Below are 12,060 nucleotides of genomic sequence, written 5' to 3' on the forward strand. Positions count from 1 at the left end.
AAAAGTTCTCTTTTGATGTCCTTGCTGCCCCGGGCACCTACAGGGCACACACACTGCACTCTCGGGCATCCATGCTGTGTTCTCAGGAAGGGCTGACGTTTTGGTCAGGATCAATAAAAAATCTTACAGCTGTGAAACTGGAGCGATCTGCGAACAAATTGTAGCTAGTAACCATTTTGAATTATGTCTAGGGTCAAACCCAGCACTACAGGGATGGATTGCCAGACGTGAAGTTTGATGGCGAGCAGCGATGTTATCATAGATGGCGAGCCGTGTGTGTGTATTGAGGAGCACATTTTTTTTTGTGAAAATGTTTGTTTCGCTATCACAGCGAGGTTTTGTTCAGCGCCTTGGGGACTGAAACACACTGCATTTTCAAGGGTGGTCTGGCCTAAGCAAGCCCTAAACCTTGTTTCCTCCTCGCACTCACTTCAGGGACATGGACCGTGACGTCTTGGCGGGCCGACATGCCATGCTGGATGCTGATTGTTTGACCTCCGGCTCAGCTCGAGGTTGTTGCTGAGGCTTTGCAAACTTCGAGCGCTGTGTCGACAGCGGTAGTGGCGAGTCAGATGTCACTGAGTAAAGTGCACACTGAGTTTTCTGTTGTTTAATTGAAGTAGACCGCGATAAACTGTTTTTGCATTGCGACTTTATTCATGTCCCCACCAATTACAGAATTAAACTTACGCCCTTTATAAAATGCTCTACTCATCAGCACAATGGTAACAATTTAAAAACTAATAGAGCAGAATACTAAATATTAGGGCGCACTCACATTATCCAAACCAAACCAAGCCCCAGCGCGATTGTCACCCCTCCCTACTACCCCAGATGCACGCACTCACACTGTACTTGTATCGATCCGAGTCCGGGCGCGCTTTCGTCATTAAGATGCGATTGTTTTGAAAAAAACAGGAAGTAAAGCTCTCTCTTAACACTGGAACCCACCGTAATGATAAGTCTGTGTTTTTTATTCGGAGTCGTTTGGTGCGCGATTACAGACAGCCCTCTCACATGTCATCATATTGCTTAGTTCATCTGTCACGTGCGCAGCTCAGACATTAACGTAACCCCGCGGCGCGCATCAAAAGGTTTTTACGGAGGCAGATGAAGGTGAGTGGTCGCGCAACTGACGTCTTCACCTTTTGAATCGCGCTCAGGCGCGAATGCGCTCACACCACAGCCTTCCGCGCCTGAGCCCAAGTGAACCGCGCTCCGGCCCACCTCTGCAACCCGGCCGCGGCGCGAAATAACCAATCCACCCCCGGGTGCAGAACAGAGCTATCACACTTGTCAAACAAACCAGGCTTTGGGGGTCAAACGCGCCCGAGTGCGGTTTGGTTTGGATAGTGTGAGTGCGCCCTTAAAGACTCCCTCTTTTCTCATAGTGTCTTAAAAAAATGCATTAAATAAGACTAGGGATGCAACGATTATAGATTTTGATGGTACGGTTATAGTCTGATAAATAATCACGGTTGTACGGTTATTATGGACTCATTTATTTTACAACATTAATGTAAAAAAAATCACATGAATAATTTTTTGAACAATTGCTAAATTCTTTTGTATTTTCAGTTTGTGTATTTTTTCTGTAATTCTTGGACAAATGATAATAATAATAACCTAGCAGGCTTTGACTTAAACAGTATAGGTGCCTTTTGAAACCTATAGGCTATTCATTTTAATGATCTTTTGAATAAATGTAATTTTATATTTGGACTGAATAAATGTATATTATTTTGATTTGTTTGAAGTATTAGTAAAAATTATAAGAGCCTCTCAAAACGAATAATAACACAGGGTCATCTTGGAATGGGTTCTGCAAGTCATTTTGCACTGGCAGCATTAACGTTTTAACTCATGCTATTAATTCATAAATCTTTAACGCGTTAAAATAATTCAACGTTATTAAATACAGTCAGACCACCAGGAGCCCCGCCCGGGTTTGATCCGCGAGGAGGAGGTTTTTAATGCTGCACAGACCGATTGGAGTGTGGCTCTTTCACGCACCTGTGCAGGCACGCACGCACGCACACACACAAGATGCACAAACAACCAAGAGACGTGTCACGCGCACAAATTCTTTTGAACGCGGAGCTTTGTCATACAGTGCGCTAACGAGCATGTCGCATGCCGCACGCGCCTCTTGGTGGTTCGTGGATCTGGTTTGTGTGTGCGTGCGTGTAACAAAAACACGCAGTGTAGCGGAGGCTTTACGGTTACTTATCCGTGACATTTTAGAGCGTGGTTAATAGTGAAACTGGTTAATCGCTGCATCCCTAAATAAGACTTTATCCCCACCCATTTTTTTACTAATAGCCTACTGCTTCTATAAAGACATGAAAGATTACAATGTTAACCTTAAAGCACATTATGTTTTGTCTATACTTGTGACCTATGAAGTTGACATTTTATTTTTTATGTTTTTGTTTTCAGGAATTGACTCACAGCAATTCACAACTGTTGCTTTCATAGGAGTACCAAGCATCAGCATTAATAATAATAAAAAAAGTCAATTGAGGGAGTGACTCAATTCTTGACTGATTCTTGACTGAAACCTGACTGATTGTAAGCAAGTTGTTTAAAGTTGACAAGCTAAACTGGAACTTTATTCTTATTTTATTTAGTGATGCACCGATGTATCGGCCGCCGATATTTATCGGCCGATTTGTGATAAATTTGAAACCATCTGCATATCGGCAATAGCACGAGAAAGGCCGATACCGATTGTTTATTTATTCACTGCATAAAGAAATCCATTATATGTAAAAAAAAAATGAGTTAATGTTGTTAATAAAATAAATGCTGAATAGCAAAAACCACCTTTGAAGGTTGTCATGCTGTCTTATCATATTTGTTTTAGCTTAATTTGTGCCTCTCTTGTTATGTTGGTCAGTTTAATATTAATTAGATCCAATCCATGTTCAGTAAAAATAATTTGATTCAGAAATAAACTAACTAATAGACCAACTGTATAGGATTGTATACAAGTGTTTAATATCGGTATCGGTATTGGCCAGAAGTTGTCTGTTTAAATCGGTATCGGCCCAAAAAAATCCTATCGGTGCATCACAAATTTTATTACATGGTCTAATAAATTTTTTCCCTCTTTATGAAAATTTTAAAAACTACTACACTTTGTACATCATTGTAATGTTTAATCTTGTTTCATAAACACTTACGGCAGTTTTTCCAAGTCTTCATTTGGTTTAGCCTTTCCTGTAAATGGTTCAATAAATACCGTACCGTGGGCATCATACCGGAATACAATCGTACCGTTTTTTTAACCGTTACATCCCTGCTGCCACCTCAATTGTTTCTGATTCCATGACTTTTATAAATAACAAAAAAAAAACAGCAATTTATAAAGCACATATGTTCACTTGTCTATTATGCATGGGCTTTTTATATCCTGTCATCGTCTTACTTTCACTTTCTCTTTTACAGATGCTGAGGGTTTGCACTGTCATCACATCCCAGCAAAACACGCCTTAGCAGAGATGCAATGCAGGATATGCAGTGCATAGGGTGTGTGCTGCACAAGGTGGGGCTGCAATACTGTGCCACAATCATTATTTGAAAATCTTTAATGGAATAAATAATAAAATGTTATATATAATCAAAAGCTTAAAGGTTAAATGAAATAAGATGAATCTTTGTGTGATATTTTAAATAAGTTAAAAAGTTGTTTTATTATATAAAGTATCAATCTAAACCTCATAAAGATACAGTCACCTAACCAAAACTGGATTGACTTGGGATGTGTTGTGGGAAAATTACAACAACGATGTATATCTTTGTGGATAAACTGAGATGGGTAAACCCAACCTGTCATTTTACCACAGTAGTTCTTAAAGTTAATCATTTAACATTGTCGTCTGAAAAAGCAAACGGATTAACAGTAGATATAGTTCAGATCTGTACTGCTAAAAGTAGGCGTGGCATGTTTGAAAATGAGAGGTTGATTTACATCTAAGAGAAATTAAGGGGATTGTTAAAATTGTTGATTCTGATCTTCACACTTCTTGAGCTCTTAATCCTCATCCTCGGTTACTACAATCAAGTTCAGAAGAGGTGAAGAGAACATCTACGACTATACACAGCACATTGATTTGGGCTACATTACAGATTAGGTAGACTAACTTTAAGTATTGGTTGTCTGTGATAGAAAGTCAACTTCATAAAAGTCAAATGTATAGGCAAAACAAAATCTACTTTAAGGTTAACAATACACGATTGTAATCTTTCATGTCTTTATTGAAGCAGTAGCCTGTTGTTGAAACTGGGTGGGGATATGTAGTGGTTTTTTTTTTTTTTATTACCATTATGTCAGTAACAATTAACATTTGTATTATACATACAAATAGTATTATACAATAACATAGTATTATACAATAATAAGAACAAACATTATTTTATGAGGGGGTGGGGATAAAGTGTTATTTAATGCATTTAAAAAAAAGAAAATAGAAGAAAAGATGGACATATTAATGTTTAGTATTTTGCTCCATTAGTTTTTAAAAAGTTACGATGTGCTGACGAGAAGAGAATTTGTTAAGAGTGAGAACAGTCTCATTGAATTGTATCAGATAATAACATGATTGTTGCTTTGATCAGAAAGCATTATACTGTAAATATAAATGCATAAATTGCATTTATTTAAGAAATGTTTAGGCCTCAGTAAGTTCTTGTTTCTGGTGAATATTAATTGTAGTTACTTTGCTGATGTGTTTTGCTGGTATAATATAGACTATAATTGTAATAACTTTTTGTTTCTAAATAATTTAAGTAGAACTGGCATTAATGTGTAGCAGCATTGCTGAATGTAGTATACTTGTATAACTTAATTTAATTGTGCTAAGATAACAAAAAAATAAGTTCAACTAAATGCCTTTATTTAAATTTAAATAATTAAATTGCTTGCAACCACTTACGCAAAAAAAATGTAAATCTAATAAATAATCAGTTTTATTTATATAACGCATTTCACAATTGTTCATTGTACCAAAGCAGCTTCACATGAAACAAAAACAAAGAAAACACAGAAATGAAAACAACAACAAAGCATGGCAGTTTTAAATAAGCTTATAATGGAGTATTTGAAGTTACATGGAGTAATTTCTTATTTAATAATGTAATAAGTTGTACTCAGTCCCAAGCTATATGGAGTGCATGGAAGTATTAATTTTGTTAGTAGTATATACTAGTATTAGCATAGTTCTTAAGGTACACTATTACTGAAATGAACATGAGCTATTTTTAAATGTATAACACAGTTTTAAAATTATTTCATATTAAATACTAAGCATTTCATATTAAAAAAGCATAAATAAATAATAGATACACCACCTGGAATGAATGAATCTTTTCGGCAGTCGTAAAGCATACCAGGATGCAGAGGTCTTCCTAAAGCTGCCATCTCAATTGTTTCTGATTCCATGACTCTTATAAATAACAAGAAATAAACAGCAATTTATAAAGCACAGTTATGTCCACTTGTCCGTTATGCATGGGCTTTTTATATTCTGTCATGGTCTTACTTTCACTTTCACTTTTATAGATGCTGAGGGTTTGCACTGACATCACATCCCACGCCTTAGTAGTGGTGCAATGCAGTATATGCAGTGCATAGGGTGTGTGCTGCACAGGGTAGGGTTGCAATACTGTGCCAAAATTATTATTTGAAAATCTTTAAATGGAATAAATAAAATGTTATAAATAATCAAAAGCTTGTTAATGTTAAGTTTAATGCAAGGAATTTTTGTGTGATATTTGAAATAAGTAAAAAAAAATTTATTATATTAAGTATCAACCTAAACCTCATAAAGATACAGTCACCTTACAAAAACTGTATTGACTTGGGACGTGTTTCGGGAAAATTACAACAGCGATGTATATCTTTGTGGATAAACTGAGATGGGTAAACCCAATCTGTTATATTACCACAGTAATTCTTAAAGTTAATTATTTAACGTTGTCGTCTGAAAAAGCGAACGGATTAACAGTAGATATAATTAAAATCCGTATTGCTAAAAAGGCACGTTTGTTTGTGAAGGATATATATAAGTGACGTCACGCTGAACAGATCGCTGAACAGATCGTGCATCGTAGCTCCATGGAGTTCATCATCTAAAATCCTTTTTACCATCTTATTCCTATTTATATAATATAACTTATTAGTTTTACATAGGAATACTTTACCGTGACGATTATTGAGCAGTACTACCACGTGAAACTATTTATCACTAATAAACACCCAGTGTTACCATATAGCCCGCTATCCACAAACGGTGGAGGCTGAAGCTAGCATTTTCCGATCTAATGGCGGATTCATCTGATATATGCTTTTCTGACCTGTCCTCACCTGAGCGGGAAGCTGTGGAGGAGTTGTTTCCCGGTTTTAGCAGATCCAACACGAGGTACAGCGCCCACTTCACCCTGCCTTGCGACGTCCACAAGCGAACGAGGCGCGCAACAAACGAGCATTCCAAGCGATGCAGTTTCACGGACCATGAACGACTGAACGGAGAGGCCATCGCCCAACATGTAAGCGATCGGGAAGCTGTGGAGGAACCGCTGCCCGGCCTTCGCAGATTCAGCATGCCCCACATCACCCTGGCCCCAGACGTTCGCAGGCGACCGAGGCATGTCACAACCGAACACCCCACGCGATGCAGCTCCGGGGACCGCGTTCAGGTTAACGAAGACGCCATCGCCCAGCATGAAAGCGGTAAGACTCCGCTTGTTATTGTAACATGTACTACTTGCCACATGTATAGTTTAGCTTCTGCTGTTAGCATAGAGGGGTTTACATGCACTAAGTGTATTGAAGTATTAAGGTTAACTGAGAAGGTTGCTGAACTAGAATCGCGCATCCGAACGCTATTTGAGGATACCAAAACCGCTAATGTTACTGTTGCAAATAATCTATCGAGCGAAAAGACTAATGGCTCGGTTCCGACATCAGATGGTAATGTAAATATTACAAATACTGTATCGAGCGCGCATAGTGTTTATCAAAATACACATGGCTCGGTTCCGTCATCAGAGTCAAGTCGGCGGTCAAACTGGGTGACTGTCAGGCTGTATACCGGGAGCCAGAACGTCTGACATTAGATCCAAACTTAAAGTGCTGGCTAATGCTAAGCGGAAGTTTTCTAAGATTGTTATTCACGCCGGCACGGATGACACCAGGCTCTGCCAGTCGGAAATCACCAAAGATAGTATTAAGGAGATGTGTGAAATTGCAAAAACAATGTCAGACAATGTAATATGCTCTGGTCCCCTCCCTGCCTACCGGGGAGATGAAACACATAGTAGATTAGTGTCTCTCAATGGATGGATGTCAAAGTGGTGCCCTCAGCATAATGTAGGGTTTATAGACAATTGGAAGCATTTCTGGGGAAGACTATTCCTCCTAACCCGAGATGGCCTTCATCCGTCATCGGAAGGAAGTGCTATACTCACTAGAAATCTGATCAATAGTCTTAATTCTGATATAGTCTGACTATCCAGGGCCCAGGTCAGGAAACAGACGGATCGGCTTAACCGTCCGTCTGTTAGTTGCCGTGATATGTAAAGACCACTTATATCCCAGCACTTCGAGTCAATCTTACCGAAATATCAGCACATTTCAACTGTATCTGTTCCCCGAACAAATAAATACAGGGCACTAGGGATGGGCGGATCGATCCTAAAGTATCGATATTTCCGATCCTGCCTTTGTATCAAAAGGATCGATTCTCAAATACAGGTATCGATTCTATTTGTTTGTTTGTTTTCTCAAAGTGATTTGAGAATTTTTTGTAATAGTTGGACGCTGTTTTGTATATAAATAGACTTAAATCGTAACGTCAGTGGGAACTATCTTCTTCCGCTGTATTACTGCGTTTGCTCATTCAGTCTTATCTCCTTCCGCTGTATCACGCGTTTGTTTGTTCGTTCGTTCGCTCATTCAGTCCCATCTCCTTTTGCTGTATTACAGCGTGCGTTCATTCGCTCAGTCACTACCAGCACACTCAGTCGGCGCAGGCAGGTTTAAAAAAGGGGTTTAAGTGCATTGTTGCATTCAGTTAATAATGATGAAGCCTCGTGTGACATTTGTCAACAAAAAAATACGCCACTGTGGTAATACCACAAATATGACAAAGCATATAAAAGCAAAATAACTGTTACAGAGCACGAAGCAATGCAGCCTCACAGTCATCCCTGGTTTGATTTTTTAGTGCATTCCAGTAACTTTTATCAGGGTCTTGTTTTATTTTTAAAAGCAGTAGACTTTATCAGTCAAAGAAAAAACAGGCTCAAGAGGAAAATATTAATTTCAACATTCACTTGTTTTATCTCAAAAACGTATAAAGGGAAGAAATGTCGTAATAGTGTGCAGTGCAAAAAGGTGTCATGTCTATTATTTGATATTAATAATGATGGCTATCAAAAGACCCCATAAAATCACTTTAATAAACTTTAATACATACATAAAAATATTTCATAAAAGTATCGGAATCGGAATTGGCGATACTTGTCTTAAAAGTACTTTGTATCGGATCGACAAGAAAATAACTGGTATCGCCCATCCCTACAGGGCACCGCTTGTTACATCTGGTACAAATCTGATCAATATAAAATTAGAAAACAATACATTAACAGATGAATCTTGAATGTTAAAATTCGGCCTTCTTAACATTAGATCGCTTACCAATAAAGAACCTATTGTCAATGAAATAATTGCAGACCAAAACTTAGATGCACTCTGTTTAACAGAAGCCTGGCTTAAAGCAGACGACTACATTAGTTTAAATGAATCCACCCCACAAGACTATTATTATAAACACGAACCTCGATTAAAGGGGAGAGGGGGTGGTGTAGCTACAATATACAACACAATTTTTAAAGTAAGCCAAAAATCTGAGCTAAAATTTAAATCATTTGAACTAATGTTGTTAAATATGGAAATAACTGATCGTAACCACAAACAGCTTTCTTTTGCCTTAGCGACAATCTATAGACCACTGGGCCACCATGCAGATTTCCTTAATGAAATAGCAGATTTCCTATCTGAGCTTGTAGTCACTGTAGATAAAGCTCTTATTGTTGGTGATTTTAATGTCCATGTGGATAATCCAAAAGATGCATTAGGACGGGCGTTTATGGATGTTCTAAATTCTCTCAATATTAGACAAAACATGACAGGGCCAATGCATACTCGTAAGCACACATAAGACTTAATTCTGTCACTCGGACTCAATAGTAATGACGTCGAAATATCACCTCAGAGTGATGCAGTTTCTGACCATTACCTTGTGTCATACACTGTACTTCTAGATAGGATCACTCAATCCACAACATGCTACCGACTAGCCAGAACAATAATTTCCACCACTAAAGATAGCTTTATTAGCACTCTTCCAGACCTGTCCCGAATGAAACATGTAGCAGATAACTGTGACGATCTAGATATTGTAATAGAAAACCTAAACAATGTCTGTTCTAACACATTGGATGCCGTTGCTCCCATTCGAAAAAAGAGATTCAAAGAAAAACCGCCAGCTCCATGGTATGACCATCACAAGCGGTGCTAAACCTGCTTTCAAGTTAATTTCAGGGATAACCCTGCTTCTAAATTACAAGTGTGAAACGATCCTTAACCCAGGCACGGTTTACAACAAAGATAACCCAGGGTTAAGTGCAGTGTGAAAAGCCCTATAGACGGTTTCACCGGACGCACGTGATACACATCTAGATCCGAACTTTACTTCCGGTTTCTTTTAAATGGTCTGACTAGTTGGTAAACTGATCTCTTGAACAAATGCCTCGTCGAAAATAACACGTTTTGGTGTCCTAGGTAATCTATGTGTTGTTTTTTTGCTTGTTATATAAATAAACTACGTTTAAAGTACTTTGTTGTTATTTATTATTAGCAGAGTTTACCGGAAGTTACGTGCGGACTGCGACAGCCGCTTGTTTATGTTGTTACTGCTGAAACCGTCTATAGGGGCAGTTTTCCAGACAGGGCTTTGATGAATCCAGGACTAGGGCTTAGATAAGGACTTTTAAGTAGTTTTTATCTATCTATCTATCTATCTATCTATCTATCTATCTATCTATCTATCTATCTATCTATCTATCTATCTATCTATCTATCTATAGCATAAGGCAGGGATTCCCAAAGTGTGACATGGGCACGGGCACGTCTAATGCACAGGATACGCGAGCAATGTGTTTTCATGCATGGTAAAGAGACCGCCAATGAATTATATAATAAAATACTTAAAAAGACACTGTAGGGAACTAATTAAAGGCTTTCATTTAATTTTGTTTGAAACTTAAGCTGTTATAATGAATCTGCAAACTATTATACACCTTTTGTGCGAACAGTAAAGGCTTTCGTGAATGATGGGTCTGCACGTTACGCACGCATCTAGAAGGAGAGCGCACTGGTTAACATGAGGAAACTCTCATATATCATCTTTTAGCTGACGGCAGTAAGTGTACGTTTTTTACCATTGTAAACTCGAATGGCATCTAAATATCACAGTGGTTAAACGCATACACGGGGCGCGCTTTAATCTACCCTGAGCGTAGCTGCGTCTGGTCGTAGTTTCAGATGGTGAAACACGCGTAAATATTTTCACAATGTCAGACGTAGCTAAGCTCGACGTAGGACTTACACCCAACTTCTTAACGTCCAGCTGTTGCAACCGGCCCCTGGTTATTTGGCATGATTAAACATGAGTCTTTAAAAACAAATCTTTTTTTTTGAAGTGGGGATTGGGGGTGCGCCAACCCGGTTGGGACATAGAAGGGGGTGCGCAGGAAAAAAAGTTTGGGAACCCCTGGCATAAGGGAAATTCTGTCACATTAAACTAGCATGGGATGTGCAGATACTTTGAGTTCAATAGACAGTAACTAACTATGTACTCTGACAATAAATATAGTTTTGTATGTTGTTTCAGTGAGCCTTAAGAACATCATGTTTTGGATAAAATTCATGGACCAACAGTGACATCCGTTATTTATCTGTTGTCATTACAACCTTGAAAGTAGACAAACAGAGCTGTGGAGATTTGTAAATTGAAACCCAAACCATCATTTATCATACATTTGGGGAAAGGTAGAGTATTCAAGCAACTTTAGAGTAATCGTGGCCCCTGCCACCATGAAACCTCATACACTAAATATTTATTTATAAGCTAAATCAAAAGTTTTCATAGGATTTTGGTTTGTTGGAATTTCTGTATTTCTAGAAATCAGTCTGCTCTCTGCCGTATCTTCATTAACTTCAGCGGCCCCATTTTGTACAGCAAAGAGGTAATTTTGTTACGTTTAGTTGTGTCTTTTGTTTTTCTCTCTTTTTACTTCACTTGTTTTTATTTGTCAACCGTCCCTGATCATTTGTGGTTCAAACCGAAAACAAGAATCTGTTTTGAGGTCATTACTTACGTAACTAAAATAATCAGCAGCAGGTCTGCAGGTGTTTCCTATGTGCAGAAAATCTCCACACATCACTGCATCTGCTAGAAGAGGAACTTCTTCTTTACATTGACTGTATTTCTTACGACTAATAATAACTAATTTGTTAAAATTCTGTTTAACTCATTTGTAAGTCGCTTTGGATAAAAGCCTAAATGACTAAATGTTAAATAAAAATGCAATAATTTTGAAGTAACATTTATTGATACAGAGAATAATAAAGTATGCCAATATTTCATTTTTAAATCTTATCTGTAATTACAAGATTATTTTAATATTTTATAATAATTCCTGCATTAAGACACATTATTACACTTTTTTACTAATTAAGTGATGAACATTACAATTTGTACTGAAGAGTGAAGAGAGTAGTTCACTTCACCCACATCGCAGACGTGTTTTAGTTTCATACTAAACATTAAAGCTTTTATGGAGTCTTTTACAGTACTTATTTAGCACATTTGCTGTGTAACAAAAAAAAATCATTTTTATTTAATTTAAACTTAAAATGAAATTGGATATTTGGGTAGGTTAACATCAGTTTTCTATAAAAATCAGTAAGAAAGCAGTTTATGAATTATGCAG

The 12,060-nt window shown here is 37.7% G+C and overlaps 1 protein-coding gene across 2 annotated transcripts in view; it reads right to left on the reverse strand.

Annotated features, from left to right (window-relative positions):
- The window catches only part of LOC135744850 (stonustoxin subunit alpha-like), a 49,884-nt gene extending 44,288 nt beyond the window's left edge, over positions 1-5,596 (reverse strand). The window contains exons 1-2 of one of the 2 annotated variants that reach the window (XM_065263228.2): positions 5,544-5,596; positions 5,353-5,447 (exon numbers count right to left, since the gene is read on the reverse strand). In XM_065263228.2, coding sequence (XP_065119300.1) covers positions 5,353-5,443 — 91 coding nt within the window. In that variant the 5' untranslated portion in view covers positions 5,444-5,447; positions 5,544-5,596. The other variant, XM_065263227.2, reaches the window with a different exon arrangement.
- Positions 5,597-12,060: the final 6,464 nt, after the last annotated feature.

The sequence above is a fragment of the Paramisgurnus dabryanus genome, chromosome 3 (genome assembly GCF_030506205.2).
Source record: "Paramisgurnus dabryanus chromosome 3, PD_genome_1.1, whole genome shotgun sequence".
Taxonomy (NCBI): Eukaryota; Metazoa; Chordata; class Actinopteri; order Cypriniformes; family Cobitidae; genus Paramisgurnus; species Paramisgurnus dabryanus.